At 35.0% G+C, this 24,329-nt stretch overlaps 3 protein-coding genes across 3 annotated transcripts; all 3 read left to right on the forward strand.

The window, feature by feature from the left end:
* Positions 1–13,430: 13,430 nt before the first annotated feature.
* Positions 13,431–16,867, forward strand: LOC140827185 (probable magnesium transporter NIPA6). The gene is made up of 10 exons (XM_073189804.1): positions 13,431–13,970; positions 14,759–14,815; positions 14,899–14,989; positions 15,077–15,237; positions 15,341–15,468; positions 15,576–15,713; positions 15,897–15,989; positions 16,071–16,188; positions 16,348–16,383; positions 16,458–16,867. The coding sequence occupies exons 1-10, from the start codon at positions 13,847–13,849 to the stop codon at positions 16,526–16,528; spliced, it is 1,017 nt and encodes a 338-aa protein (XP_073045905.1). The 5' UTR covers positions 13,431–13,846; the 3' UTR covers positions 16,529–16,867.
* Positions 16,868–18,457: 1,590 nt separating this feature from the next.
* Positions 18,458–20,859, forward strand: LOC140827180 (eukaryotic translation initiation factor 4B3-like). Its single transcript, XM_073189799.1, has 2 exons — positions 18,458–19,713; positions 20,437–20,859. The coding sequence occupies exons 1-2, from the start codon at positions 18,566–18,568 to the stop codon at positions 20,498–20,500; spliced, it is 1,212 nt and encodes a 403-aa protein (XP_073045900.1). The 5' UTR covers positions 18,458–18,565; the 3' UTR covers positions 20,501–20,859.
* A 1,845-nt stretch (positions 20,860–22,704) lies between these two features.
* On the forward strand, positions 22,705–23,372 carry LOC140811158 (dirigent protein 4-like). Its single transcript, XM_073169034.1, has one exon. The coding sequence runs from the start codon at positions 22,705–22,707 to the stop codon at positions 23,266–23,268; it is 564 nt and encodes a 187-aa protein (XP_073025135.1). The 3' UTR covers positions 23,269–23,372.
* Positions 23,373–24,329: the final 957 nt, after the last annotated feature.

Consider the following 24,329-nt stretch of genomic DNA (forward strand, 5'->3'; position numbering starts at 1 on the left):
CTCTACATTTACATTTTCCATTCAACAATTAGCTTGCCTTTGAATCCATTATTCCACTCCATATCAAGTTACTAAGCACCCAAATCTAACCTTAAATGGACTAAAGTAAACAATAGTCCACCTCTGATAATTGCTTATGGGATGCATTTGTCGTTTTAGTTGGGAACCATAGGCCCACACCCGATATACTTGTCGACTGGTTTGTACAAGGAGTTGTGGTTGTCGGAAAGGTCCAGCCCAACCTGTACTTGGCCCAGCCTAATCTAAAAATCTATGCTTGCATCTTTTAATTCCAAGTACCTGAGATGAGCTACTTGTTGGTGGATGTGACCTCCTCTTTTGACTGAAGAATGTGAAAGTTAATTTGTTGGTCAAATTTGGTTGGTGAAGAAAATTGATTGATTTGTTCACATGGAAGATTGTATATATAAATTGAGCTCATTTACTCAATTGTCTATCATCTAATCTTCTCAAAGCATAGAGAGAGCAAAAAAAAAAAAAAAGTTGATTGTGGTGATAATGAGTTTGGTTAACGTTGTTGGGATGACCAAAAACGTAAGATCATTCGAAACAGAGATTTAATATTCAATTAACATGTGTTGTACAAGGACAGGTCAAGCATTGGACCTGGATATGAATGTCCTGAAGTCAAGAAGAATGATGAAGTGTCATTGATAGATATCCTGTGAATGAATAAAAAACAGTAACCAGGAAGATGAAGAAGACACAGCATGTAAGGCCCGAGAAATTATCCGGCTAATTTGAAAAGATTTGGGCGATGATTATTATAATCTATGGTTGATAATTATTATGATTATAAACAGAACGGATCAGATCGGGAGAGCCGGAAAAGAATTCACATTATGTGGGAAGAATAGGATTGGCGCACATGCGCGACATGTATTGGCGCACATGCGCGGAACATCCAGTAGCATCGGCGCACATGCGCGAGATAAGGCGCGCATATGCGCGACCTGTCCAGAATGATTGGCGCATATGCGCAACATAAATGGCGCATATGCGCAACATAAATGGCGCACATGCGTGGCGTTGGCAGAAGGATTGGCGCATATGCGCGAGAAGTCAAAGCGCTAGTTTAAATAACTGGCGCATATGCGCGACATTGTTCGTGCATATGCGCGAGACGTGGTTTACAAAGGATGCGCCACTTGCCTTTCATGCATGATTGTATATATATATATATATATATATATATATAAAGGCACGAATTCTTCAGAATCAGAAAGAAGAAATCGAGGAAAGGTTTGAGAAAAGAATTGAAAAATCCTTACGTCTTTTATGTGAAATCCGTCCGTCTGATTTTGAATCCGACTGCGGTACTGTGTTCCTATCGACATAGGCTACAACTGGACGTAAGTTTTGCTACGTTTTGATATGTTCTGAAATTATGGTATTGTCAGAATCTGATATGATTCATATATGATGTTCTTGGCATGTTAGACATCGTATAATCGAAACCGAACTGAGAAACAGATACCATATGAAATTATTATGATTTTTAGAGTTGAGTTGATTGAGAATTGATATCTGACTGATATGATATGGCTTGATATAGTGAGATTATGCCGTTATGTTGTTGAAATAGAATTTGAGTGAATTCGGATTATATCCAGTATTAATTGAGTGGTGTATTGATACCGTACCCTCGATATTGTTATTGTCAGATTGAGTATTGACAGACTTTGAGTTCGAGACTGCGACCGAGTCAGAATATCAGAAAGAAAGGTATAAATTAATGTTGAGTTGGGATTGCACAACTCGAGTGAGGTTTGACTCGAGTTTTCCTAAATCACATACTTTCATTTATTGCATTGATATTTGCAATTGATGAGACTTATGATTGTAGTCTATTGATTTATAGCTAATGTATGATAAGATTGATATTTGTAGTCTATTGATTTATAGCTACTGCATGTAATGACTGCTGATTCGCTAGTCATCGACTGAGTTGCTTAGATGCTGAATGCATGTATTGATTACTGAGTCGTTGAGTCACGGGCTGATTCGCCTAGTTACCGGCTGATTCGTCTGGTTATTGACTGATTCGTCTAAACTTAAGCTGATTCGCTTAATTACAGGCTGATTCGTCTGGTTATTGGCTGATTCGTCTAATTCTTGACTGATTCGTCAATTCTGCGGCTGATTCGCCCAGACACTGGATATATGAATTATATCGATGCCGTTTAGGGATTGATTCATTCCTAGCGACTGGGATTCGGAATATTTATCATTATCCGGATATCGGGATCCCTAGGATAGAGTTGAGTCGAGTCTGAGATGACGCATTGTTGAGTCGAGTCTGAATCTGAATATGATTCTTGCTTGATATTAAATATGTTTCTGATTTGAGACAGGTTATGAATATTTGTTATTATGCTTTTGTATATGTTTTTATATGATTACATATTTACATTGTTTATACTGGGATGTAATTCTCACCGGAGTTATCCGGCTGTTGTCTTGTTTTGTATGTGTGCATGACAACAGGTGGGGCTGGATCAGGGTCAAGAAGAGGATGAGAGATCGAGTTTAGCGTGGTGATTCCAGACTTATGGTAGATTTGGTTTTAATACTTGAAATTAGTATGTGAACCTTAGAATTAGATTGTACAGTATTGTACTCTTATACTGAAATGTATTTTATACTGAGATGTATATATGTTTAGGACTTGTACTTAGATCTGAGTAGCGATCTTGTAAATGAAATAGGATTTATTTCATATGCTGCGTACGTTTCCGCTTTGTATTTTAAAAAAAAAATAAAAAATTTAGACCCTGTTTTATAATTGATTAATTAGTCCTAATAATGATTAAGAACATGATTAGCGTCCGGGTCCCCACAACAGGTGGTATCAGAGCGATAGATCCTTTAGATTGAGATAGAAGAGGCTAGTGAGCGGGGTAGATTGAGTTTTCTTTCCTTGCTTGTGATTGCTAGCATGTTGTACTGCTTTATATAATACATGTTACTTGATTTATCTGATTTGATTTTGTAATATGTATTATTGGGAACGAATCTGAACCGATTCTCGATTAACAGTAAGATGATCGGAGGAAGGACTGAATTGAAACAGGTTTGTTGGATTGAGTTGCTAATCCTTGTGATATTCAGATATGCCTCCCAGACGAATCCCAGAACAGGGTAGTACATCGAATCCTCCAATGGATGTAACACCGACTCCAATAGAAACCTTGCTGAAGAGGTTTCAGTCATTCAAACCCCCGACTCTTACCGGTACTGAGACATCAGTTGAGTGTGAGAGTTGGTTAGGTAGCATTGAGTTGCTGTTTGATTCACTGGAGTACAGTGATGAGCGCCGGATTAAATTGATTGGGCACCAGTTGCTTGATGTTGCACAAAGCTGGTGGGTTACAATGAAGAGGGCCTTGGAGCAACGAGGTACGATTATTACTTGGGATGTATTTAAAACTGAGTTTTATCAGAGATTTTTCCCAATATCGTACAGAAAAGACAAGGGGGCGGAGTTTGCCAATTTGAGACAGGGTCAGCTGAACATTGAAGAATATGTGACCAAGTTCTCTACCTTGTTGAAGTTTGCTCCACATGTGGCTGGAAATGACGAAGCCGTTGCCGATCAGTTCATCAATGGCTTGAATCCCGATATTTTTACATTGGTGAACACAGGACGACCAAATAACTTTGCCGATGCTATGAATAGAGCAAAGGGCGCTGAAGCGGGCCTGATAAGGCAGAGAGGAGCTAAATTTGTTCCTCCAGTGTTGAGACCACCGCAACCACCTCCCCGATTCGAGAGTGGCAGTAGCAGTGGTGGAAGGAAAGATTTTCTGAAGGCTAGAGGAAAGCAGTTTAAGAAGTCTGGCGGAAGTTTTTCTAGCTCCAGTAGTTCTCAGCAGAATTATACTGGCGTGTACTGCGGAAATTGTGGAGGGAGATATTCCACTGAGCAATGCCAAGGAGTACTTGGTAGTTGCCACTTTTGCAAACAACAGGGACATTTTGCCAGAGTATGTCCACAGAGGGGTTTCCAAAGATCCCAGGGAGCCGAATCCGCGGGATCAGCGGCACAGTGGAGTAGACGATCAGCGGTTGTTCCTTCATTTCAGCCAGCACCATCTCAGTCACAGCAGAGGCCAGGATGAAGCCAGACAGTTGGCCAGCCTCCTAGACAGCAGGCCAGAGTATTTGCTTTGACCGAAGAGCAGGCTCAGGAAGCACCAGATGATGATGTTGCAGGTAACTGATTTGTTTGATTATCCTGCATATGTATTGAGGGATACCGGAGCTTCACATACTTTTATTTCTGAAAGATATGCATTGATGCATGCATTATCTGTTGAGTCCCTATTTACTGTAGTAATTGTTTTTTTTCCCTTTGGGAAAAGATCTTGTATCAGTGATTTTTGTTAGATCTTGTATAATACAGTAGGATGAGAATGAGATCGAGTTAGATCGTGTGGTAGATGGTATTGTACTGGTGTTCTATGATTTTGGAACTGCATTACTGATATTGATATGCCGATCAAGTACAGAGCTACCATAGATTAATTCCAGAAGATGGTGAGAATCAGACCTGAGATGACCAAGAGATGAATATTGTACGATAAGAATTCTAGATTGAGAATTTCTTTGATATTCGTACTAGCTATGACTCGATTATTACAGAAAGGAGCAGAATGACTCCTTATGTATTCAGTTGATTTACTGAAGTTGAGTCTATCATTGGCTGATTTACCAATGATAAGAAAATTATTAATGTTTTCCCCAGATAAGAATTCAGATCTGATTCCAATCAGAGAGATTGATTTTAGCCTTGAACTGATATTAGAAATTGCTGAAATTTGAATCCTGATTGAGACAGATTGCATTCAGGATGTGTTATATCTGAAGATGATATATTCGTTGATTTTAACAGAATTAAACCGTAATTAGTTGGCCGAGGGGGATATCAGTGTCAGATATTTGCGGTTTTATGAGTTTAACAGATCAGTACCGATGAGTGATGTTTTGAGTCTGATTGAATCTTGCTGTTGTTCTGAATCCGTTTTTGAATCAGGTAAGTAATACTGTATTGTATGTTAATAACTGATTTGTTTGTGCCTGATATTTTGAATGTGAAATGACATAGATTGTCAGAAAGGTGCAATACTTGATTCTGTAAGCATCCTGATAGCAGAAAATGTTTTGATAGAAACAGATGAGATTAGATATAACAGAGTTTGGACTGAAATTTCTGAATTATAGACAGATAAAGACAGAAAGAAAACAAACCAAGAGATTGGTTATGTAACTTGTCGGTTCCTGAATGGAAATGAGATTACATTCCTAAGGATATTGTGATGAAGTTACTACATTCCTCTCGGAATTGAGTATGGATTGAGTTAGGAATGACAGACTGACCTAGTCTGCGAGTGCTAAACCGTACATGAAAATGTACAAATATGATATATTATTGAGATTCTGTCAGAAAAGTGATTAGATTACACGGAGTGTTGAGAGTTGATTATATTTGACCGTGATTTTGGTTGATTTTGCACGTGTGATAGAATGTAATCATATCTGAATACTGAGTAGTATTCCCTATCTGATGGACAGTCAGAGTGGATTATCCAGATTTCAGAGGATATGCTGAAAGCTGTAATGCTTGATTTTAACACTGAATGGAAGAATTCATTGCCATTTTGTGAATTTTCGTACAACAGTAACTATCAAATGAATATTGAGATAACTCCTTTCGAAGCGTTGTACGAAAAGATATATGAATTCCCTCTTTATTTAAATGATATCTCTGAAATTCTTAAGATTGGACCTGACATGATCAGAGATATTACTGAAAAGATGAAGCTAATTCAGAAGAAAATAGAAATAGCTCATGATAAACAGATTAAATATGCCAACGTCGGACGATGACTGTTGGTATTTGAGACCAAAGATAGAATATATCTTTGATTGAGATCAACAGATTCGATAACAGCTGATGATGTTGAGTTGTTACGAACTGTTGATGGGTATATACAGATGTTGTATAACCAGTGTTGCGAGATTGACTTTATCAGAGCTATTGTTCAAAATAGAATTTGATATGAGATTAAAATTTCAGAACAGATTCATTGAGATGAGTTTCTGATATAACTCCGTATACATTTCTTCTGACATATCTGAATTGATTACTTGCGAGTTCGAGGACGAACTCAGATCTAAGAGGGGGAGAAATGTAAGGCCCGAGCAATTATCCGGCTAATTTGAAAAGATTTGGGCGATGATTATTATAATCTATGGTTGATAATTATTATGATTATAAACAGAACGGATCAGATCGGGAGAGCCGGAAAAGAATTCACATTATGTGTGAAGAATAGGATTGGCGCACATGCGCGACATGTATTGGCGCACATGCGCGGAACATCCAGTAGCATCGGCGCACATGCGCGAGATAAGGCGCGCATATGCGTGACCTGTCCAGAATGATTGGCGCATATGCGCAACATAAATGGCGCACATGCGCGGCGTTGGCAGAAGGATTGGCGCATATGCGCGGAATGATTGGCGCATATGCGCGAGAAGTCAAAGCGCTAGTTTAAATAACTGGCGCATATGCGCGACATTGTTCGTGCATATGCGCGAGACGTGGTTTACAAAGGATGCGCCACTTGCCTTTCATGCATGATTGTGTATATATATATATATATATATATATATATATATATATATATATATATATATATATATATATAAATATAAAGGCACGAATTCTTCAGAATCAGAAAGAAGAAATCGAGGAAAGGTTTGAGAAAAGAATTGAAAAATCCTTACGCCTTTTGTGTGAAATCCGTCCGTCCTATTTTGAATCCGACTGCGGTACTGTGTTCCTAACGACGTAGGCTACAACTGGACGTAAGTTTTGCTACGTTTTGATATGTTCTGAAATTATGGTATTGTCAGAATATGATATGATTCATATATTATGTTCTTGGCATGTTAGACATCGTATAATCGAAACCGGACTGAGAAACAGATACCATATGAAATTATTATGATTTTAGAGTTGAGTTGATTGAGAATTGATATCTGACTGATATGATATGGCTGGATATAGTGAGATTATGCCGTTATGTTGTTGAAATAGAATTTGAGTGAATTCGGATTATATCCAGTATTAATTGAGTGGTGTATTGATACCGTACCCTCGATATTGTTATTGTCAGATTGAGTATTGACAGACTTTGAGTTCGAGACTGCGACCGAGTCAGAATATCAGAAAGAAAGGTATAAATTAATGTTGAGTTGAGATTGCACAACTCGAGTGAGGTTTGACTCGAGTTTCCTTAAATCACATACTTTCATTTATTGCATTGATATTTACAATTGATGAGACTTATGATTGTAGTCTATTGATTTATAGCTAATGTATGATAAGATTGATATTTGTAGTCTATTGATTTATAGCTACTGCATGTAATGACTGCTGATTCACTAGTCATCAACTGAGTTGCTTAGATACTGAATGCATGTATTGATTACCGAGTCGTTGAGTCACGGGCTGATTCGCCTAGTTACCGGCTGATTTGTCTGGTTATTGACTGATTCGTCTAAACTTAAGCTGATTCGCTTAATTACAGGCTGATTCGTCTGGTTATTGGCTGATTCGCCTAATTCTTGACTGATTCGTCAATTCTGCGGCTGATTTGCCCAGACACTGGATATATGAATTATATCGATGCCGTTTAGGGATGGATTCATTCCTAGCGACTGGGATTCGGAATATTTATCATTATCCGGATATCGGGATCCCTAGGATAGAGTTGAGTCGAGTCTGAGACGACGCGTTGTTGAGTCGAGTCTGAATCTGAATATGATTCTTGCTTGATATTAAATATGTTTCTGATTTGAGACAGGTTATGAATATTTGTTATTATGCTTTTGTATATGTTTTTATATGATTGCATATTTACATTGTTTATACTGGGATGTAATTCTCACCGGAGTTATCCGGCTGTTGTCTTGTTTTGTATGTGTGCATGACAACAGGTGGGGCTGGATCAGGGTGAAGAAGAGGATGAGAGATCGAGTTTAGCGTGGTGATTCCGGACTTATGGTAGATTTGGTTTTAATACTTGAAATTAGTATGTGAACCTTAGAATTAGATTGTACAGTATTGTACTCTTATACTGAAATGTATTTTATACTGAGATGTATATATGTTTAGGACTTGTACTTAGATCTGAGTAGCGATCTTGTACGTTTCCGCTTTGTATTTTAAAAAAAAAAAATTTAGACCCTGTTTTATAATTGATTAATTAGTCCCAATAATGATTAAGAACATGATTAGCGTCCGGGTCCCCACACAGCACAAGATGATGACCCACAAATTTCGGTGATTGAACTCAAAAGATCTTTGAGAACAATTAGACCACCTGAAATATACTTCCTTGCACTTCATTATATTTTGCTGACAAATAAAGGTGAACCAGAGACCTATGAAGAGGCAATGAAAAATGATGATTCAATCAAGTGGGAGTTAGCCATGGAAGATGTTATGGATTCACTGTCATCCAATCAGACGTGGTAGTTGACATAACTTTCGCAAGACAAAAAAATTACATAACAAGTGGGTGTACATGTTAAAAGAAGACCACGATGGTAGCAATCAGTACAAGGCAGGACTTGTAAAATGTTTTCGACAAAATGAAGATATTGATTACACTGGGATTTTCTCACAAGTGGTTAAGTTAACCATTATCAGGACTGTACTCGGATTTGTGGCAAAAGAAGATTTACATATGGAGCAATTAGATGTAAAGACGGTGTTTCTTCATGGTGACCTAGATAAAATAAATTATATGAAGCAACCATAAGGCTTTGAAGTACGGGGAAAATAGAAAATGATGTGCAAACTTCAGAAGAGCTTGCACGGTTTCAAACAAGCTCCAAGACACTGGTACAAGAAGTTTGATTGATTAACGAGTAATAATGGTTTTCTAAGGTGTCAGGCTGATCATTGTTATGTGAAGAAGTTTGATTGTTTTTATATCATTCTACTGCTACATGTAGATGACATGTTGATAGCGAGAGCTTATCTGGAGGAGGTTGAAAAACTAAAAAAAAAGTTATTAAAAGAATTCGCTATGAACGAATTGGGTGATGCAAAGAAAATCCTTGGAATGAGGATCTTACGAGATCGAGTGAATGGATCTTGAAGTTATCTCAAGAAGAATACATGGAAAATGCAATTAGCATATTTAACATGGATGAAGCTGAACATGTGAGTACTCTTTTGGCTAGTCATTTTAAACTAACCAAAGCACAATCACCATCGATGTAGCATGAGCAGATTTATATGAACAAGGTTTCTTATGTTTCTGTTGTCGAAAGCCTCATGTATGCACTGATATGCACAAGACTAGGCATAGTACATGCAGTGGGAGTTGTGAGCAAGTTTATGAGCAATCCGGGAAAACAATACTGGGAAAGAGTTAAATGAATTCTCAGGTACTTGAAAGATATTGTTAGTTTATCTTTATACTTCAAGAGATCAAATTTGGGTTTACAAAGTTTTGTCATGGGTGGTAACCTAGATGGTAGGAAAAATACCATTGGGTATGTGTTCATATTAGGTGGTACGACAATAAGCTGGATATTTAAGTTGCAAAAGATAGTTGCGCTTTCGGCTACTGAAGTTGAGTACGTTGCAGCTACAGAAGCTAGGAAGGAGATGATATGCTTAAGATACTTTATGGAAAAATTTGGGTCAGAAGCTTGAAGGTAGCATATTATACTGTGACAGTCAGAGTGCTATTCATCTAGCAAAAAATTCTGTTTATCATGTTATGACAAAGCATTTACAAGTTTGGTTGATACTTGAGAAGATTTCTTGAAGTAAAAATCCATCCGATATGTTCACAATGACTGTAACAATTGACAAATTGAAGTTGTATTCAATTTCAGTTGGACTGCAAGTGTAAATGGAGATATATGAGCTGCTGCATTAATGGTTTGAAAATATGATTGCAATCAAGTCTTTAAGTGAGAGAAACATTAGGTGAGATGAGCTACTTGATGGTTGGTGGATGTGGAAAACTTTTTTTGACAGAAGAATAGCTCATTTGCTCAATTGTTTATCATCTCATCTTCTCAAAGCATCCTTAAGTAGAGAGCAAATAAAAACAAATTATTTTCTCTTGAGTGTTGAGTATTGTCTTGTATGAGTTAGAGAAAATATTGTCTCAGTTATACTCGGACTTGTGAGATATCGAGTATTTTGTTGTAAACACTGGTAAAATTTCTCACTGTTATAAAGATTCGCATTAGCTCGGTGTGCTTAATTTATATTGGGTGAACTTAGATAAATATTTGTGTTTTTGTTGATGATTTTATTCCATATATTTGATGCTATATTATCATAATGATTGTCGTCATTTCAGAATAATTTCCCATCATCTCATTCATATTAGTAATTGTCGTATTTGAATTGCCTTCGAGCTTCGAGCTATTGGGCTTTAAAGTCATTCATGTCTGAACCCACTCCCAACGTCAGATGAGCCATTCTGTGTTTTGTTTTAACGATTAATAATTTCTAGAAATATTGTGCGTTGTTGTTTTCTCCAATCTTTCTTGTAATGTTTGCATTTGGGAAAGAATTTCCCAAAATGATTTGAAGAAATTATTTTGAAAGATTTTTTTGGGGTAATTTGATTTGGAATTGGTGTTACTATTTTATATTTGAATCCTGATTATTATTAGTGAGATACTTTGGAATTTCAAATTTGATAGCTGAAACAAATATTAAAGCAATTATATTTTATCCTTGGAAATAAATATGTTTTTGGAAAAAAAGTACAACAACAATTGACTTGTGGAGTCGTTTGTGTGAATATGTTTTTTCTTATAATTTATTATGCAAATTAATTTTTATTATTATTTATGATTAATGTAAAACTAAACATAATCCATTCCTTTTTTGTGAATTGGAAAATTATTAAAATATCAATAGTTAATGATAACAACTAACAATGTAACATTTTTTTTTTCCGGTTGTTCCAAATATATATTCTAGATTTATGTTTAGCGTCATATTTTCTTGTTTTTATTAATATATCTCAATTAAATGAGTCTTGTGAAATATGTAAGACTGAAACACTTGTCGTTTTACAAAAATTTATAGTTAATAGTAACGTTGTAATTCAAATATTTTAAACTGTATAATATGTCAAACTGCACGTTTGGATTGTTATACTCAACAAGGTCAATTATTGCACGCCAAAAATCTCATTTCAAATATTGCACTTCTTGCAATTAATGAGAATTGAACCTGTGACATTGGTTTTGGTATCAGTTGAAGGATCCATAGTTTATCGTTTTATCAAAAGATATAATTGGTGGTAAAAGTGATTCAAATATTTTAAACTGTACAACAAGTGTAGCACCACGTTTCGATTGATTAAGGATAATTATCCTACACCAACAATGTGTCACCTTATGTATATCACAAAAACTCATGTGAGACGATCTCATGAGTCAATTTTGTGAAACAAATATTCTATATGGATCACCCACGAAAAAATATTACTTTTTATTTGGAAGTGAGCAATAAAGAGATATATGTATTTCTTCTTCCTTCCGTATATTTATAATTGTGTATTTTTCAAACAGATTAAAGAAGATATTAAAAAAATAAATTGACATTTTTTATTTTAATTTTATTAATGAAAATTTTAATAAGATAAAAAAATTTGTTGAAAACAGTTAATGTATTTAATAATAAATAAAAATAAATAATTTTAAATATAAAAAACTAAATTATTTATTTGGGATTGATAAAAATAAAATAAAATATTTATATGTAACAGTGAAATATAATAAATGATTAAAATTCAGGACTCGTGGAATGCGCCCAAGCAGTGTCGGCCCCCTACAGGCTGCTTGGACGCATTTAATGTATATTTAATATCTCTAAATTAATAATAGTGATTGGGTCCCACTTTCTCGATTTTTTATTTGACAGAAAGCAACCTTGTCGAGGCAAACAAAAAAAAATTCTTTTTTTTAATTCCCTAATTCACACACATGTATAAATTAAGGAATTAAAAAAAAGAATTTTTTTGGTTGCCTCAACAAAGTTGCTTTCTAATATTAATTAATATATATATATATATATATATATATATATATATATATATATATTACATAAATTTAGAAATGTACGAAATCGACTTCGCTCCTTAATGTAACACTAAATTAAATTTACATTAATGTAACACTAAATTAATTTTACATTTTTAACTCTCATGATTCAACCAAATTATACATAAACACTAATAAAAAAATATGGAAAATCTAATAATAAGAATAAAAAACTTATTCGTCAACTAAAACCATTTTTGCAAAAATAAGAAAAAATTACGTCATATATATCGCATGTGCGATCACTACTCACTAGTCGATATATACGTTATATTTGCTTAATAATGAAATTAAAGTGGGACAGTATGTGGAGTGGTTGATGTGATTCAAAATTTGTCACACATTCTTTTTTCGTAATATATTTTCTTTTTCTTTTTGGAATTATCATAATAATAATAATAATAATAATAACACACGGCTCCACCGAGCCGACGATTTTTTGCCCAACCACGCCGTATAATTAGTCATCTGTAATTTATTTATTTTTTTCATTAAAGTTTTGTAAAAGTAGCATTTTAATTTATTCGCTTTTGGAACCTATTTTTCAACATTCATACCATAAGACCGTATAATAAAAACCAGAAATTAAAGCTCATAATTCATTAATTAACTTCTTTCTTGTCCGTCTCTGTTTCCTTTTCAATTTCCTATGTCAAGTTATTTTTAACTTAAGAGTTAAGCCAAGTTTTCGAAATTAAAATTTTCACGCACATATTATTTTATCGCATTATATCTGTAGTTAAGTAAAATATAATAAAAATTAGATAAAAATTTATATGAGACGGTCTCACGAATCGCATTTTTGAGACAAATCTCTTATTTGGGTCATTCATGAAAAAATATTATCTTTTATGCAAAAAATATTACTTTTTATTGTGAATATCGGTAGGATTGACTCGTCTAAAAAAAAGATTCGTGAGACCGTTTCACAAGAGACATATCCTAAAAATTAATATTCTAACCTTTCCTTTTATATTATCAAATTAAACTAGATGTCTATAGAAAGTAGAAACTAACTCTCGTGGCTCTATATATGTAAGATGAGTCAATTCGATTCATATTTGTCATGAAAATTAATATTTTTGATATGTTCATTTAGTTGGATCGGATCGAATATCATGTTTTTTTTGTACACACACATATATATATATATTATGTATGTATACTCAAACGTAATTAAACTTGAGAAATTCTACTTGTCGACCGTGACTGCAAATTAGAGCTTGTGATACACCATTTTTATATGATTGGTGACATTGAGCCAGAAAGAATGGCGCATAACCTTCCAACTCAGCCGCCAAGCCAAGCCAAGCCAAGCCCAGCCCGACAATAATACAGCTGATTCCAACTCACTTCCATGTCCGAATGAGAAATTTCTCCTCCGTGGAGCCCCCGGTAGTTCCCGACGAGTAGCCGGCCTAATTTCAAACGGTAGTCACCTTATTCTTTGTTTTATCCTTTGATGATCAATTATTTGTTGCCGAAACAGCTTAAAATTGATTGGCGGGAAACCCATTTTGTCGGAACCTTAGGATGGCATGTTGCGGGTGTTTTACAGTGATTTCGGATGTTTGAACTTATATTGTGGTGTTCGTTTTTAACTTGAGATCAACTGTTGTGAATAGATAGAGAAGCTCTCTCTGTGTTTGCTTATGTATAGAGAGAAATGGGGGCTTCGGATAATACGAGGGGTTTGATTTTGGCAATGTTGTCAAGTTTGTTTATTGGAGCCAGCTTTATCTTGAAGAAGAAAGGTCTACAGAGAGCAGCAGCTGCTGGTACACGCGCAGGTGTGATTAATTTGTTCATGAAGTTCTACGGGTTTTTATTTTCAATTGGAAATGTTTAAACTATCTCGCAATATTTTGATGCTTTTTCGAGGCTAATTTTCACTCAAATTGCGATATTTCAAAACTGGAGTCAGCTGGAAAGAATTTATAGTTTTGGGAACCAGAATTGATCTCCTCTTGCATTATTATAATACATAAAAGTAATATGTGATCTGATCATGTGTATAAATGGATAAATTCTCAAGATAAAAGGTAATTTCTATTAGCGGTTAGGGGAATAAGTAGTGGATTATCATTGCTTTCTTTACTGATCTATGAATAAGTATCAGACTACTGAGTCCTAGTCAAAATCATTGGCAAGTGATTTCAGTTATTTTTTAGGAATATTTGTTGACTGCTGGATGAAAAGTTTGGAAACAAAAAGGTTTGCATTAGTTGCGAGTCATGAAACGGAGTTAGACAGGTGGGATTTGAAAGAATTGTTTATACTGTTTGGAATGTAGTTTCTTGAAGAGTACAACAATGTGAAATTGTGGAATAGTAGTGTGCAAGTAACTGAGAATGGAACGATAGAAACCATGGCAGCTTGGTTTCGTCGTCGGCAATGTGTGGAGTGATATATGCTTAGTGTGTGTATGGAAACTCCAGTTGATGAACATAGTCTAATCTGCTGTGATTTACTTTGTTTTAACAAGATAACTTTTTGTTTACCATTTTTCACAAGTTCCCTCTCTTAACTGCCAAATCTTTTTATTGTATAATCATAATTTGTGTTTCTTGTATTTAAGGTGTTGGAGGCTACACTTACTTACTAGAACCTCTTTGGTGGGCTGGCATGATTACGAGTTAGTAGGATCTTTACATTTTTCTCTTCTGCTCTATTCTGACCACGCATCAGTAACCATGTAACCTTCATCTTGCTGTGCAGTGATTGGCGGAGAGGTGGCTAATTTTGTTGCTTATATTTATGCCCCAGCTGTCCTCATTACTCCTCTTGGTGCACTGAGTATTATTATCAGGTAGATTTTCATTTTTTATTTTTAAATTATGAAAACATTGAACTTTATAAGGATGTCTTGACCAGCCCTTTTTTATGACTTCAAAAGTGCTGTTCTAGCGCACTTTATGTTGAGGGAACGACTGCAAAAGATGGGCATAGTGGGATGTATCGCTTGCATCGTTGGTTCTGTAATAATTGTTATTCATGCTCCTCAAGAGCAAACTCCAACTTCTGTACAAGAAGTCTGGATTTTGGCCATTCAACCAGGTTCCTGAATCCTACTCATCGATTTTCTTTTCCTCTTTTCACGTGTACTGTCATAACGAGTTGTCGCAGTATTGTTTATTTATGCTCATTGTCTTGTGCACAGCATTTATGATATATGTAGCAGCTACAGTATCCATTGTACTTGCCCTGACGCTTCATTTTGAGCCTCTTTATGGGCAAACCAACATAGTGGTTTATTTGGGCATTTGTTCCTTAATGGGTGCCCTAACGGTACTTTCCACCACATTACATCATTTTGAGCTGACTTGGGCTTTTGTATTGCTTGATGAAGCAGCCTATGTTTTCTAGCTTATTGTATATTTGGTAATTTCACTCAGGTTGTGAGCATAAAGGCGATAGGAATCGCAATAAAGCTCACTTTGGAGGGAATCAATCAATTCACATATGCTCAGACTTGGTTTTTCCTTTCAGTAGCAGTTATATGTGTCATCACGCAGTTGAACTATCTGAATAAGGTAGCCAGAACATAGTTACTTTGTGAATGTTTTGATTTTTGCATCTTGATCTTAGAAACATTGCAACTTTTGTGTAATTATATCGTGTTTTGATACCTTATCTAGCTGGCCATGTACTTTTTCTTCGTAATTTTGTAGAAAGAAATTGCTGTTGGTTGTCTCATTCCGAATTTGTATGTTCAGGCACTTGACACTTTCAATGCGGCCCTTGTTTCTCCAATATATTATGTGATGTTCACAACTCTGACTATTATTGCAAGCGCAATAATGTTTAAGGTAACATCGTCTTGAAGTCATATTTTGTAAACTCTGTTGAATGCTAATACGCTGACAATATTGTTGTCTTAATGTTTGCAGGACTGGTCAGGTCAAGACTTGAGCAGCATTACCTCTGAGATATGTGGATTTATCACGGTTCTCTCAGGAACCGTAATACTTCACACTACAAGAGAAGAGGAGTCTGCACCTCCAGCTGGTAATATATCCTTATCTTGAGCCAATCCATATCCACAACTTCCGGATATGGATACTTGAAAAAAGGATTTCAGATTCTTGTTCCTCTTTTTCCCCGTGGATTTTTGACAGAATTCGATGTTTATATAAATGAAGGCATTGATTGTCAAATGCTGTGCAGGAAACATAACATGGTATGATGTGGATTCCTCAAAAGGTCTGGAAGAGGCTCATTTGATCACACTCCATAATCCTGATTACTTTACTTAAAAACAGTAGTATTTTTTTTAGACAAACAGAAATTGAAACTGTTACGGCCCTGGAATCACCTCATAGGCCCAGAGGTTCTCGTGTCTGGTTAACGGGTTTGCTGCACAGTTAAAGATCATTCTTCATTAGGAAAATTCGTGTCCACCTCGATGCACCTTTTCTTGGAAGTAAAGGGCCAAAGGAAGTTTGAACACTGTAAACATACGTGGGGTGTGGCTTTCGAAAGCTTGAAGGAACTTTTGATCAATGAAGTCTCACCAAATGGAATTTTTAAGTACATTTTACCTTTTGGTTGCATTTAAATCCTATTTGGACAAAGGCTTTTAGTTTTGAGGTTGTAATGTTACCAACGTAGTAGTGGCTCATGTGTTGTTGAACTTTTGATTAGTGTTATTTGTATAATATTAAATTAAATAACTCCATTTTATAAGAAAATATGTGATTGCTCGAATTTTTTTGTCCTCCTTATATTTTAAAAAATGGCCATATTTTGGCCCTTGGATTTTTTTTTTTGGATGAAAAAAGAATGTTCCACCTATATCATGGTACATATGTGTATAATTTACATTTTCTAATTTATTCATATTTTGCATTATTTTAATAAAAAAACTCCAGAATATAACCTTATTTTTGTGATTAAATTTATTTTTTAAAAAAACTAATTACTATTACAATTAAAATTATTGTTATTATTATTATAATTTCATAAAATTTATGTAGTACCTCAATCCACATGTGTAAAAGGGTAATATTTATAAAATGAGTTTATAATTATATAACGAAGACATATAGAAACTCTTGTTGATCATTTTTATAAATAAGAAGTAATTGCTACTTGAACAATTGAACAATCACACTAATATGAATGTTGACGTGTCAGTCTGTCAGCTAATGTTTAAGCAGATAGATACGTATTTTTTTGGACTAATGGTCATTATCACCTAATTAGGTGTACTCTGTGCTGCCACAAATATAAAAAAATTAAAGTTGCGTATGTTATAACTTTTGACCTAGATATAAACGTGTGAACCTAACAACATATGAAAAATATATAAATTAATAAATATTATATTATTTATATTTATATAATATAAGTAGATGAGTTCCAAATCTAAATTATTTATACTAACCAAGGGACACGCATGTGTGTGCAGCATAATATTGTATGAAAGATTATGCAAAAACATGATAATTTGCACTTGAATCTCGAATCCATTGCGAACTATGAATATCTAAATTGATTTACATTCAACAATTGAGCGGAAAATATGATACAAATGCAAAACAATTGGATTCTATTTAAATATTGAGTGGCTCTCATGTAAGACCGTCTCATGGATCTTAATCTGTGAGACAGGACCAACACTACTCATATTCACAATAAAAAGTAATACTTTTAGAATAAAAAGTAATATTTTTTCATGGATGACCCAAATAAGAGATTTGTCTCACAAATACGACCCATGAGACCGTTTCATACAAGTTTTTGACCCGTGAAATCGTCTCACACAAATTTTGTCTTAAATATATTGTAACCAACCTCGAAGGAAAAATAGTCACGATTAAAGGTGTTCTTCAAAATTTCTTAAAAAATGGGAGTTAAGAGAGAAATGCTGGAGTTGTGGGCAATGCGGATCATGTTTTTTTTTTTTGTTATAAAAAAAAAGAATTTGAAAAAACAAAAGAATGATATTTTAGTCCACACATTTTGGACCAAATTCAGTTACTACTATATTATAATATTTGGTGATAATTGATGTCAAAGTAACGTACCATTTTCATTATTTTAATATAATTAAAAAAAACAATAAATTGATCACTAAAAAACTTCTCGACTATGTTATTATATTATTATTTTAACTCTAAATTATTTATATATTAGAATAGTTTTTATTTTTTGGACACGTACTGTAAGTTTATTAATTTTTATATTTAAGCATATAGACAACAAAATTTGCTCCAAAAAGGAGGAGACGTGGCGTCCGCTGGATCAAAAGATGACAATGATCCCCCACCGTTGGATGAAATCCTCAAAACCCTGTCTTAAACCGATGACGCGAGTCTGAAAACCTATTCGCATTCACAAATCACACGCACCAATACACGCACAGAGCGGAGGAGATTCGATCATGGCGGCAACGGTTAGCGCATGGGCAAAGCCAGGCGCTTGGGCTCTGGATTCTGAGGAGAACGAGGCGGACCTCCTTAATCAACACAAGCAAGACTCGGCTCCCGTTAAAGGTTACTCGAACGTCGTTGAATTGGTTGATTATCCTTCCCTGGACACCGCTGTCTCTACGAAGACCAAGAAGAAGAAGCCGCAGACCCTTTCTCTTCAGGAATTCACCACTTATGGCGGGCCAAAGCCTCCGGCGGCACAGTCGAAGGGCTTGACTCCGGACGAGCTTATGGTTCTTCCCACCGGGCCGCGTGAGCGCTCGACCGAGGAGAATGATCGCAATAGGCTTGGGGGTGGATTTAGATCTTACGGCAGAGGCGACAGGGATGATCAGCCCCGCCGTCTGGGAAGCTTTAGTAGGGAGTCGAATCGTGAGTTTACACCGTCTAGGGCGGATGAGATCGATAATTGGGGGGCGGGGAAGAAACTCTCTGTGAATAATGGGTTCGAGCGGAGGGAAAGGGGGGGATTTTTCGAGGATTCACAATCACGAGCCGATGAGGTTGATAATTGGACCTCGAAGAAGAGTTTCGTACCCTCGGAGCCGAGGAAATATGATAGAAGAGGGAGCTTTGGACCGGATTCAATCAATGGTGGTGCAGATTCAGACAATTGGGTGAAAAGGAAGGAAGAGGAGGGAAGGAAGACCGGAGGATCCTTTGATAGCCTGAGGGAGAGACGAGGGGTTTTTGAATCGAATGGTGCGGATTCTGAGAGTTGGGGAAGGGACAGAGGAGGGGTTACCAATGGCAGTGGTGGTAGACCGAGGTTGAATTTGCAGCCTAGAACTCTGCCTGTAGGAGAAGGGCAGAAGAGTGATATCGGGAGCGTGGTGAAGCCTAAAGGGAGTAACCCCTTTGGAGAAGCTAGACCAAGGGAGGAAGTATTGAAGGAGAAGGGACAGGATTGGAAAGGGATTGAAGAGAAGCTAGATTCTACAAACACAAAGGAGATTGATGCTATGGGTTCTATTGATGGGCGGCCGATTGTCGAAAGGAAAAGCTTTTGGAGTGGGAATGGGAGGGAGAGGTTGCAGCTGGAAGACAAAATTGAGAGGGCTTGGAGAAAGCCCGACTCCCTTGATTCCCGTCCCTCAAGGTGTGTGAATGTGATAAAAAAACATGATATATTAACGATAATAAAATTTTGTTTTCGGATGTTATCTTTATGGTAATGATTTATTCTTTGTTTGGGTTTGTGGTAAAAAAGTATCTTCTGCTCGTTTCATGTACGCATGCGTTTCTGTGAGTTGATCTGCTTGTGTCATCCTGACGTGATTTGTCAACTCATTTATAACTTATGCCCTTCGTAAACGAAAGTGCCAACTATGCCTTAGAGGATATTAATTTGTCTATTTTTCACTCGTATGTTCCATAGATCACTGGTTTTCTTGGAAACCTTACTCTACATTACTACATTAGCATCAGATAAGACTGCATAGTTTTTATGGTCGAGAGAAAATGACCCGGATGAAGTTTTTTAATCTACCCAAAACTGTATTGATCCTAATATTGGCTATAAGATCCCATATGCTAGTGTGTATCCTTTTCGTATGTTGGCTAATCCGTCTTTATTTCATCCGCTGCTTATGAGTTGCTGCAAATCGGGAGTCTTGAGTTATGATGTCTCATGCACCCATGATGTTCTTATGTTTTGGTTGCTTGTTTTTGGAACTCCCGACAAACTTTATATTGTTCTTGCAGATTTCTGGGGTACTTTATTTTCTTAAACAAATAGTTGACCAAGGTTAATTTGCAAATTTCCCCTGATTTGTCGCTGTTAGTGAACTTTGTTTTCGTTTTCTTTTCTTTTCTTTTATAGTGCTGATGTCCGTGCTGAGAACACTGCAAATGGACATACTGAAGCCGCTGAAGAGAACACTTGAAATGGAGATACCGAAGATGCTGAAGAGATATAAGTTTTGATGGCAAACAAATTTATTGAATATATGTTACAATTTTCTCCATATTCTGTTTCCCTTGGTGTTCTTGCGTGGTACATTTTAGAGCAATTTTGGTAGGCTTAAAGGAAGGTTGTCATTTTTACTTGGTGTGATAACTTAATGTGTTTCCTACTTCGATATTTGGTGGTCATTTTTTATTTGTCATTGGTTTGGTACGTGAATCCTGGAGATGGCGATTTTGTTATTCACTGTGACGTACAGAAATATTAAGGATTTGTATGTATTTGTATTTGTATTTGTATTTGTTTACCTTGGTGAAATTCTTGTGGGAATCTAGAAGCTATTGATGGTAAATGAGTGATGTTATATGTACAATCATATTTCTATAATAATTTTACACCACATCTAAGATTCTTTCGACGTTGTTTCATTTATGAATGTCTTTTATGACACGATCTCACGAATCTTTATCTGTGAGACGAGTCAATTTTATCGATATTCACAATAAAAAATAATATTCTTAGCATAAAAAATATTATTTTTTCATGGATGACTCAAATAAGAGATCTGTTTCACAAAATACGATCCGTGATATCGTTTCATATAAATTTTTTTTTGCTTCTATTTATTTAAACAATTTTTTTTATCAATCTCTATATTTTATTTACTCAACTATTAGTTTTTATTCTTACTTCATTTGTTATAACTAATTGATTGATACTCACTTGCAAAATCGAACATCATCGTACCAAATTTTCATGAATAACTTAATAATTTCTTTTTAAGATTTGGTCTCTAAATTTTCTCCTTTTTTACCGTTATATATAATAAATTATTATATTGCAACTTAGGACTATTTTTTAAAAATCAAAATTCATCAATTAATTTCCAATCAACTATCTATTAAATTACTGTTTACCAAAAAATATTAAAGAGATACTGTTAAGTGAAACCGTAACAATGTACATGTTAATAATTATATACTGTTAAGTGAAACCGTAACAATGTGCTAAGTAGGTTGTATCTAAAATTTTGAAAGATTATAGTAAAATCGAGACCATTATATATATTTATTGGCAAAAATTTGTGTGAGATGGTTTCACGAGTCGTATTTTATGAGACAGATCTCTTATTTGGGTCATCCATGAAAAAATATTATTTTTTATGTTAAGAGTATTACTTTTTATTGTGAATATCGGTAGAGTTGACATGTCTCACAAATAAAGATTCGTGAGACCGTCTAACAAAAGACCTATTCATAATTATTTTCATGAAACTTTTATAACTAGTTAGAGTAATTATTTAATAATTTTTAAATTTATCTGGATTTATAACTGTGTTTTATAATTTTTTAAAAAAATTCGGTGATATAATCATTTTGTGGACCTGTATATGGTATAAGAATTTACAAAAAAACACGATATATATTTTATATATATTTAAATAAAATTTAAAACTTTAGGAAAATGGAAGGGTTAAACATATAACATACAAGCATGCGATCATCACAGGTTAAAATTCCCCTCATTTTAACACTCCCATTATCGAAGCAAAAAATGAAATTACAATTCTAACCCTAATTCCATTAATTTCTACACGCCTAATATTTACAAATAAAAACTCAAAAAAAAGTTTAGGTAAATAAAAAGTCATACCAATATTATTTTATTTTACAAAAAATATATTTCAAATAAAATTAAAATATAATATACATGATCTTATATATATATATATACACACACATAAAAAACTTATCTTTATAAAAAATTCAGACCTCGACGTCAATGTTTTGTCAGATGGTATTTATTAAAAAAGACGTGAAAATAAAACTAGTCATGAAGGTTTTTAAATGCCAATGCTCCGTAAAATCCAACCAAATGCATAATCAAAATCCAAGATGCCAAAATAAATAATTTTCTCCTTTTGTGTATTTGGAAAGGTATAGAGATCTGAATTTCAGATCTTTATAATAGTTTGTGTGAGACAGTCTTATGAATCGTATTTTGTTGGACGGATCTCTTATTTGAGTTATCTATGAAAAAGTATTACTTTTTCTGTTAAAAGTATTATTTTTTATTATGAATATCGGTAGGATTAACTCATCTAACAGATAAAGATGTATGAGATCGTCTTAAACATATTCTATACTATATATATTCGAAATATCACCACGAAATAGTAAAAAAATGGAGAAAACTTTAATCATACACGGGATTTTGCTCCTCAGCATATTCAGTAGATCAGTGAATTCTGAGTATTACTCCAAAACCCAACCATTTTCAACACTGCAAGAGAAAACCACCCACCTCCATTTTTACCTGCACGATACCTTGAGTGGTAAAAGCCCCACCGCAATCCAGATAGCCTCTCCAAACTCCACCAACAGCAAGGATGATCCGATCTCATTCGGGACCCTTTTCGCCATCGACGATCCCTTGACCGAATGCCCCGAGCTCACGTCAAAACTCATAGGAAACGCACGTGGGATGTACCTTTCATCAAGCCAAGACAAGTTCTCGACTTTGGTTATGTATGTTGATTTAGGATTTAGCACTGGGAAGTTCAAAGGGAGTTCCATTAGCGTGTTCTCGAGGAATCCGATAACGGAGAAGCATAGAGAACTGGCGGTGGTTGGAGGACGGGGACTGTTCCGGATGGCGAGGGGGTTCATAGAGGTGAATACCTATTACCTGAACACTACAAATGGTGATGCTATTCTGGAGTATAACGTTACTGTTGTTCATCCATGACGGATTAAGCTTTTTAATAAGAGATTTACAAGTATTATTAAAACGTTTTCAACAAAGCAGAGAAAGGATTTTCATTTCTTTGATGATTTTAAGAATCAAAGGTTGAGAGCTTTCGTAAAAATTTCAATGTTCATCAACAAAGATTGACAGTAACAACAGCCATGGAGTAATTTAAATTTAAACCAGAGTAACAGTGAGCATGTACGGCTCCTTATATAGCACTAAAATTAACATTATTACCAATAATAGATATGACATAATATTATAGTATATTGAATTTACTATTCTTCTATTATCAGACATGACATAAAACGTCTTATTTAATTATTTTTATCTCGTTTTTTAAATAATTTAACTTTATGCCATGTCTGATAGTAGAAGAATAATAAATCCAATATACTATAATATTATGTCATGTCTACTATTGATAATAGTATTAGTTTTAGTGCTACAAATAGTGTTGTTTGAGGTATTCAAAAATGAGAGTATAAGCAAGAAGGAATCAAAGAATGATTTTGTAGAGGCAAGTGTTGAACAATCTTAAAAAGAATTTTGGATTTTTGATTATTTGCAAGAAGATTTTCAATGACATCATCATCTACAACACCACATGCAACCATTGCACAAGGAAAGAAACCGGAGAAATTTTCTGGTGCGGACTTCAAAAGATGGCAACAAAAGATGCTTTTCTATCTCACAAAAAGAAAGTTTGAAAAGCAATCACAACAAGGCCAACAACCACCAAACAAGAAGAAGTTCAAAGGCACTTGTTATAACTGTGGAAAACCGAATCACATGGAGAAGGATTGTAGGAAGCCAAAGAAAGGAAATCCTCAAGCCAACGTAGTTCAAGAAAGGTCGGTACCATTTGATTTTTCTTAACTTAATTTGTCTGCGGTTATTTTGGAAGCCAATTTGGTGGAAAACTTAAATGAATGGTGGGTTGATACGGGAGCAACTCGATACATATGCTCCAACAAGGGGATATTCTCCACATACACTCCATCGACCGAGAGAAAACTATATATGGGGAACTCCGCTACATCTGAGGTGGTGGGCAC

Source organism: Primulina eburnea, chromosome 1 (genome assembly GCF_022965805.1).
Source record: "Primulina eburnea isolate SZY01 chromosome 1, ASM2296580v1, whole genome shotgun sequence".
Lineage (NCBI taxonomy): Eukaryota > Viridiplantae > Streptophyta > Magnoliopsida > Lamiales > Gesneriaceae > Primulina > Primulina eburnea.